General features: G+C 37.3%; 1 protein-coding gene across 1 annotated transcript; it reads right to left on the minus strand.

Annotated features, from left to right (window-relative positions):
• Positions 1-1336: 1336 nt before the first annotated feature.
• LOC135267881 (histone H4) lies at positions 1337-1883 on the minus strand. The gene has a single exon (XM_064359697.1). It carries the CDS (start codon positions 1816-1818, stop codon positions 1507-1509), a length of 312 nt encoding a protein of 103 aa, XP_064215767.1. The 5' UTR covers positions 1819-1883; the 3' UTR covers positions 1337-1506.
• Between the last annotated feature and the right edge of the window lie 7338 nt (positions 1884-9221).

Consider the following 9221-nt stretch of genomic DNA (forward strand, 5'->3'; position numbering starts at 1 on the left):
CAGCCTTTTTCGCTGCTTTACCGCTTGTCTTTGGTGGCATATTTTTTAATATTTCTAATCTTAATAAAGAAAAAAAAAACACGACACAAACGAACTGTAATACGCACAACGAACACAAAATATACCTGTCAACTTGAAAGTTCAAGCTAAAATCATGGTGCACTACTTGTTAAAAATGTTTTATATACGAATTTACTCCGAATCAAGACCCCACCTTTTAGTATAATCATCCAGTCAGAAATACGACTTCTCTATAAGTAACCGTATAAATACGAAGCCAGAAACGCAACTTTAGTCATTCGCAGTCGCAGTAGTAGCATACAAGTTATACGCGCAGCATATTCTTATAGTTTATTTTGACTTTTCCATAAACTACGAAAACCACCATCATATCAACATGTCTGGACGTGGAAAAGGAGGAAAGGTAAAAGGAAAAGCCAAGTCTCGTTCGAGCAGGGCCGGTCTTCAGTTTCCTGTTGGAAGAATACATCGTTTACTTCGTAAAGGTAATTACGCCGAACGAGTCGGTGCCGGTGCTCCAGTTTATTTGGCGGCTGTGATGGAATATCTTGCCGCTGAAGTTCTTGAATTGGCTGGAAATGCTGCTCGTGACAACAAAAAAACTCGTATTATTCCACGTCATCTTCAATTGGCCATCAGAAATGACGAAGAATTAAACAAGCTCCTTTCCGGTGTGACAATCGCTCAAGGTGGTGTTTTACCCAACATCCAGGCGGTCCTTTTGCCGAAAAAAACCGAAAAGAAACCATAAACAGCTAACTGTTGTCTCTCTAGTTGCTGTGAGAAGCAGCAAGCTACAAAAAAATAATAATATCGGCCCTTCTCAGGGCCATCATTTTTTTAACAAATAAAAAAAAGAATCACAAACTTTTTTTAAAGAGTAAATAAACATACCTACTTAAAGTTACATAAAACTTGGCAAAAATTTATTGCACGATTTAAAAAAAAAAGAGCACTCAAGATGTTTTATTTTCTTAATAGTTTAAAAGCAGGTAAATTTTTATTGCCTCTCCTAGACGGCGAGCTACACGCCGCGCCGGTGGGGGGCTAGCTAATCCATGTATATCGGTTAGGCTTTGATGTTTTCTTTCTTTAGTGGTAATTATTATTTATCTCTGAAAAGTCAAAATTCATCCCTTTAAGGAAAAGCATACGATTGATTAAACAACAAAGTCATAAAAACCACACAACTTTATTTGTTACATTTCCTAGAAATATAAAAACAGTTTGGAAATCAAACATTTATTATACTGGTGGTTTAACTGAGAGCCTTGTGATACGTACTTTTTTCATTTGTTTAGAAATATTTTTGTGGTTCTGAAAAGAACCGTTTTTTTTCGTCGAAAATTAAAATGCGATGAATAGTAGAGAGTAGATTGATGTAACTAACGATGAGGAAGAAACATAAAAACCAAACAATGCTGGTATACCGGTATTGTCGTCGCCTCGTAGTCTCATAGATAAAACATAGGTTATAAAAAAAACTTAACCGCCAAAACCGTAAAGTGTACGCCCTTGACGCTTCAAAGCGTAAACGACATCCATGGCGGTGACGGTTTTACGTTTTGCGTGTTCGGTGTAGGTGACGGCATCACGAATGACGTTTTCGAGGAATACCTTCAGGACACCTCTGGTTTCTTCGTAAATGAGACCGGAGATACGTTTCACTCCTCCACGACGTGCCAATCTTCTGATCGCGGGCTTCGTGATGCCCTGGATGTTATCACGTAAAACTTTACGATGACGTTTTGCTCCACCTTTTCCCAATCCCTTTCCACCTTTGCCACGACCGGTCATTTTGAATGATTATTGATTCAAATTAAGCTTTGTTTCACAAAAGAAAACGACACAGATTTGACTGCTTCGTCGAAAACAACTACCTGCTCGCCAGATTAGTCAACTCATTTTATAGTTTAGTTTCGCTCCGCCTCTTAAGTTACTTTTTTGACCAATCAGATAACGCATAGTGTCACCCTAGTTAATAAAATACGGCGAAAAATTTTGTTGCAGGGTCATATGAACCGTCGCCGTTGTTAGTGACGTACGTAGGTGTTTATGTGTGTGTATGTGTAGTTGAGGGATAAAGAAGTAGTCAAAAAAATGGCCCGTACCAAACAAACTGCTCGTAAATCGACCGGTGGAAAAGCTCCACGAAAACAGCTTGCCACTAAGGCAGCAAGAAAAAGCGCACCCGCCACTGGAGGAGTGAAAAAACCTCATCGCTACAGGCCCGGTACAGTGGCACTGCGTGAAATTCGTCGTTATCAGAAAAGCACCGAACTGTTGATTCGTAAATTGCCCTTCCAACGCTTGGTCAGGGAAATAGCCCAGGATTTCAAGACCGATCTTCGTTTCCAAAGTTCTGCCGTTATGGCACTCCAAGAAGCGAGTGAAGCGTATCTTGTCGGACTTTTTGAAGATACAAATTTATGTGCCATCCATGCAAAACGCGTCACCATCATGCCTAAAGACATCCAACTGGCAAGACGTATTCGAGGAGAACGAGCTTAAAATGAAAAAATAAACAAAAAAAAAAACGGTTCTTTTCAGAACCACAAAATTGTTTACAAATGAAAATGTTTCGCAATATTGACAGTAATTAAAGTAACAGTACGCGGATCATAATGAATTTTAAACTCTGTCAAACAATAAAAACAATGATGCTTTTATTTATGATTGTTCGCTCTGGTTAAGGGTAGGTAAACAAATCGTTTTAATTGATCGGTACTTCAAGAACACATGCTCACTCGACACCGACCTCCAGAACACGCTCAAGAAAGTCCGCAACCGATCCAACCTCCTCCGCCATCTCATGGGAAACTTCCAAGGGTGCCATTCCCGCACTCTTCTCCACACCTACAACACATTCATCCGACCCGTCATCGAGTACCGAGCCCCCATCTACGCATCTCTCCCACACACCAAGACACATCGCATTGCCACATGCGAACGACAAATCCTTCGCCGAATTCACCGCCTCGACCGCTTCCACGCCAGCAATTCCCTCCACCAGGACACAAACACCACCCCCATCACAGACCGTCTTCACAAACTCCAACAAAACTACATCAAACGCACACTCAACAACAACAACACAATTGCCCAAAACACACTCAACACTTCACATAAGTTTCTCACACGCGACAACACTCTTCGCAACCGAGTCCCCCGGATCCCCAGAAGAAAACTGCCCCATCCACCCACGGCGCTTCTCTCAGCGCTGTACCCCGACCTGCCCGACAATCTTCAACTTCTCGTTGAAGAGACGCCCCTCACAATGAGACGCCACTGACGACACCGACAAGACACCCACGACGACATCCACATCCACAGCTTCCTACGAGCCCCAAACTTCTCACTCTTTCACTCACCACCCGACGACACACACACTCCCACACAACATTCATCCATTTCCTTGACTGAAGAGGCCAAAAGCCTAAAACAGTCCGGACTCGTAGATTAAGTTATAAATATCTTGTATATATTTTATCAAAATCCCTTTTGAAATGTAATTTATTTTGAATAAACGTATTTGAATTGAATTAGTGCACCATGATTTTAGCTTGAACTTTCAAGTTGACAGGTATATTTTGTGTTCGTTGTGCGTATTACAGTTCGTTTGTGTCGTGTTTTTTTTTTCTTTATTAAGATTAGAAATATTAAAAAATATGCCACCAAAGACAAGCGGTAAAGCAGCGAAAAAGGCTGGAAAAGCTCAAAAGAATATTTCGAAGAGCGACAAGAAAAAGAAGCGCAGGAGGAAGGAAAGCTATGCAATCTATATTTATAAGGTATTGAAGCAAGTACACCCCGATACCGGTATTTCGAGCAAGGCGATGAGCATCATGAACAGTTTCGTTAATGATATCTTTGAACGGATCGCCGCTGAAGCTTCTCGTCTTGCGCATTACAACAAGCGTTCGACGATTACGAGCCGGGAAATTCAAACAGCGGTTCGTCTCTTGTTGCCTGGTGAATTGGCAAAGCACGCAGTCTCTGAAGGTACCAAAGCCGTCACCAAATACACAAGTTCAAAATAGAGAAGTTTTTTCTTTCATCGTTTAAAAAGAAGAAAAAAATGAAATCGGTTCTTTTCAGAACCACAATTAACATTTAAAAGTAAATAAAATTTGTTTCATTAAGTAAAAAATAAATCTAATGACCGACCACTCAAATCTAGATTTTTTTTTATCAATCGAAGCTCTTTTTAAATTAAATTTAAAATGAAACAGCAAAAACAAATTACATCGGTAAAAGTGCGACGCAAAAGAAATCAAGAAATAGCAGGAAAGTAACATCTCGGATTAATCAAATTCTTAACTCTCTTTAGTGTTTCTTCTATATGTCTTAATTTCATTTTTTTTAGTTATTACATTACAAACAATACTACATATTCTGATACGAATTCAATTTCACCTGAGGAATCGGAACCATTGGTTCTTCATTCCTGAACGCACCCTGGGCAGCCATGCCATGCCGTGTTGCCTTAGAAAAAAAAGAAGACGGCGCTCCGGGTTTTCCCCCGAAGTTATCCATTTGATGGAATCTGAAAGGAGCAGCGACGAACTCTTAAATTAGAAATTTAAAAAATATTTATAACATTCTCTCGTTTGTACATCCTTTTTAGTTTAATATTTAGTATTATATTTGGGTGCATAATTAAGACGCGGATTTCTTAAAATAAGTATAAGTTGTTGTGCTGTCATTTATAATTATTACATATTATAATGTCTATATTAGCAACGTAAGGTTGACGTTTCTCCAAAACTGTCACTTTGTCGCTTTAAAGCGACATAACTGAAAAAAACGCTTGTTCTCCCATTTTGTTTATTTTTTATTATTATTATTATTTTTTTTTTTTTGAAATCAAATGTCCAGTGATTTTTGTAACTAGCTATAGTTACTAGTAACAACGAGTAAACAGAAAATAAATAATTGCCAATTTTAATAAATTGTTACATGGTTTTGTTCTGAATATTATGGTATATTGTTAATACTTGGAGATTCAGAAAAAGTTTTGTGTATGTGTGTTGCGAGCGCAAATTTATATTGTCGATTTTGAGAAAATGCTTCAATCGACAAAGGTACAACTTTGCGCTATTAATAGGTACACTAATAGTTATTATTAATAATTATAAAAAATAAATAGATCAATAGTACTTTCCTCAAAGAAATTAACTAACAATTTATTATAATAAACAAATCTTTTATAGTAGATATCTACCCTAAATGTTTGTTATAAATTCGATTTATAAAACTATATACAAGAGTGGAATGATTAATTTATGGCCTCACATAGAAAACAATAATTTAGCAAAACAATTTTTTGATTACTTTTTACTATAACTACCTTTTTATTACATACACTTGGTTAATCGGGGTTTGGAATCCCATCCATGTGGGTCAATTCTGGTAACTTTTTAAACCAAGTTTTTTAGAGCTGTGATATCTTGAAAATTTTCGTTATATTTTTTCCAGTGTATTTTTTTCTTAAATTGGAAAATAGACTAAAATTTACTTTTTTTAAATTGTCGTATAAAATCTAAAGAATTGCGCTAAAACAGCTCCTTACATTGTTCAGTTTTCGTTTTTCCGGCGAGCTTCTGTGCTCAGAAAATGTGTTTTTGTCAATTTTTTCCCATACCCAAAACTTGATCAAAGATATAATGTGTTTGCTATTTTAAAATTATTAATGCTTGAACTATCTCAGACAACTATTATTTCTAATCTTCCAATATCTTTTTATGACATTTCTACAGGAGAAGCATTCTTAGATTTTCTTGAACTTGATGCATTCTTAAGATTTGTATGGTTTTTTTAAATGTCCAAAATACACTTTCAACCATACTAGGCAATGAAAAAGGTATATCTAATGTATAGAATCTAAGCCACCCATCTCAGCCACTTGACCTGACCTGACCTGACCATACCGTCAGGAGTGAAAGCTTATTCTTTTTCTCCAGGAATTAGCGCCTCCGTTCTTAGATCGTGCACGCTGGTTCCCAAGACATCTTCTGGCCGCCTCCTACGGCAGATGATCTAGGTCCCTCAGCGGGCATTTTTCTACGTCTTTTCGTTTACGAAGAATCAGAGCTTTTCGAACATTGATTTCTTCCTTCTTCCCCCATTTTCTTAGTTTTATAAATCTCCTCTGTAAATTTCTGTACTGTTCTCCAATGCTCATTGTTCTCGAGCATTTTTTCAACTAGATTATCATGTATAAGTTTATTACTTATTTGTAATTCCCACTTCTATCGAATGGCATCGCGTTGATAAAACACATGTTTTCGAAAAACACATGTTCGGCTGTATCTTCCTCGTTGCAGTATACACAGCGGTCATCATCTGCTCGATGCATACGGTGTAGATATGACAGAAAAGCCTTATGTCCTATTAAAAACTGTATTAGGTAGTAATTTACCTGTCTCACAGGTTTTCTCCTTTCCATCTACCGACTTATGTTCGAGATAAGACGATGCGATGCGTCCATTTTCTTTTGGAACTGTTGTCCCATCTGGCTTGCCATGCCGTGATAGATTGCTCTATCACTTTATGCTTGTTGCCTGTTCTATCAAGTACCTTCCTACTGTCTTTAATTTGAAAGGCGATAGAAGCCAGAAGCGACCTCTGCTATTATCTGAGGGGAAATGCTTTTACGCATACCAGACTAGGTCTGGTTATGTGGGACTCGGTCGGTAAATGTGCAAGCCGACAATACCCACTAAAACCCCTCGCGTCACCTTAGGGATCGGAACCATTGGTCCTTCATACCTGAACGCACGCTGGGTAGCCATGCCGGTTTGCATGGCGCCAGAAGAAAAGAAGAGGGCGCTCCGGGGATTCCCCCGAAGTGATCCATTTGATGGAATCTGAAAAGAGCTGCGACAGATAAATGTGGCAATGACATTTGATGCTTACCAGATTCGGAAGATCTGAGTGAGAAGGCATTTTTCGATCACAAGAGAGCCATCCTTGGCCTCTTGCATCTGGACGGACCGTTTTCGTCGTAGTCAACGGCCTCTCGCACCAGGGGGTTCGGGTGGGCTTCCGCCTTCGAAAAGGCTCGCTCGGCGGTCTCACGGAAGAATTCCTCCATCGTCGGCATCTTCGCCTCTCGGTGCAATTGGTTGTTGCGAACAAACCACGGGGCGTTGAATGCTTGACGGAGAAATTTGTTTTGGAAAGTTTGTAACTTATGCATCCGAGTCTTACAGGGCGCGAACGCCCAAGCCACAGAAGCATAAGTCATGGTAGGTCGGATCACTGATTTGTACAACAAGAGCTTGTTGTCAATTGACAACGCGCTCCGCCGACATACGAGAGATCTCAGCATTCCCGTGGCTATCTTACCCTTCGCGAGTGCGTAGTCAAGATGTGGGCCGAAGGAGTTTCCTCTGCACACTTATAAGTTTTTGCTTATATTTCTTCATTTTCAATACCCCTCTCTAATACCCGACCCGACCCGACTCGACTCGACTCGACTCGACCCGACCCGACCCGACCCGACCCGACCCGACCCGACCCGACCCGACCCGACCCGACTTGACCCGACCCGACCCGACCTGATCTGACCTGACCTAACCTGACTTTATCTTCTTAACTCTATACTTGTACTTGTACAATTATACTCAAACCTTAAACAGATAAATAAAATAATATCTTACTATGATAATTACGTTTAGTCATAGGTATACAGATAGGGAATCAAAAGCTTTGTTCACGATAGCGATCGATGAGCTTGTTCTGGCATTAATTGCATGCACAGTACATATGAGAAAAAAACCTGAACTTTTAGTTACAGGCCGTCGTTCACGGTCGAGAATATAACCTAGATACCGGATCAGTTCAGAACCAGTCCAAACGATCTTCATGTTCATTCGATCAAAGATTTTTAGTTCTAGACTTGCGCAGTTGACGAAAGCGGTTTTGTCTTTGTTACTCTCGTGTTTTGGTGCTTTACTGTCTATTTTATTATTGAGATTTATTTAATATATTACTAAATCGAAATTATTTGTAAAATAACTTTTGTGAATGTGAAAATGAGTAGTTTTTTACATTTTACACTTTTTTGTACCAATGTTTCTCTTTTATAAATGTGTGATAATTTTTTGCGGTTTTCCGATTTTTAAACATTTACTGTATACTTGACAACGGTATATTATTGTTTGTGGTAAACGATAATCCATAGCTGGTTCAGAACCGCACATGCGCTTTAAATGAGTCTTGGACTAATTTAGGATTAGTCCTAAATATCCTACGCAAACAAAGCTAATATTATTAGTACAGAAGCTTTAATATTGGAAAGTAAAAACAAAACAAAAAAATAAATGTAATAGAATTAATAATAACTGATTAAAACAAAAAAAAAGTATTTATATTAAATACTTAATATACTTCCAAATGAAAAATAGTCAAAAAATGACAATTTTATGACAATGCTTAAAATGTTAGTTGCCTGATCTAGAAAATTTACGCATCTTTATTAGCTATAATATCTACAGATAAAGAAAACCATGTTTACTAATTTTTAAAACAATAATGAATTTGTATAAATCTATCTTATTCAAACAAATATTTCTCGATTTTTTAATAAACTTATTTATTAATTATCCTCTTCAATTTTAAAGTAACTCGGTGGCGTTCTGTAATGACTATTTCAATTTTTGTTAATAAAATAAAAATTTGTAACAAATATTATTTTTTTAAATATCTTCAAATTAACACTATAAATATTTTTTATAAAAAACATATTTGTTTCATCAAAAGTTGTAAATTTTTTATTGATTCAATAAAGTCTACAATACTTACTCAGTTTATGAATTAAGTAGATCAGCAGACAAATGATCTAATATTTATAAACATTTGGCAACATTTTAATTAACTTCTTTGACGTTGTGTGCTTAAGAATTAAAAAAAACCAGATTAAACTTAAACTATCTATATCTAGTAAACTTAAACTACTTAATCTATCAATCTGTCTTTCTATCATATTTAAAATTTTCATTTTGTATATGACTTTTTTTACTTCAAATCACAAAAAAAAACAGTTAGAAACACGTTTGTGCTTAACCAAAACATTACATACTTTTTTTTAATCTAAATGCAAAATAGATTATGATACGCCACGTAAAACGTTTCGAGAATTTAATCTTAGTTATTGTTGAAACATGCAATCAAATATTCGGTTCATATATCAAAAA

This window comes from Tribolium castaneum, unplaced genomic scaffold, assembly GCF_031307605.1.
Source record: "Tribolium castaneum strain GA2 unplaced genomic scaffold, icTriCast1.1 ptg000113l, whole genome shotgun sequence".
Classification (NCBI taxonomy): Eukaryota; Metazoa; Arthropoda; class Insecta; order Coleoptera; family Tenebrionidae; genus Tribolium; species Tribolium castaneum.

Bases quoted from the DNA above. Each gene is read 5' to 3' on its own strand.
- LOC135267881 (XM_064359697.1), bottom strand. From the start codon at position 1,818: ATGACCGGTCGTGGCAAAGGTGGAAAGGGATTGGGAAAAGGTGGAGCA.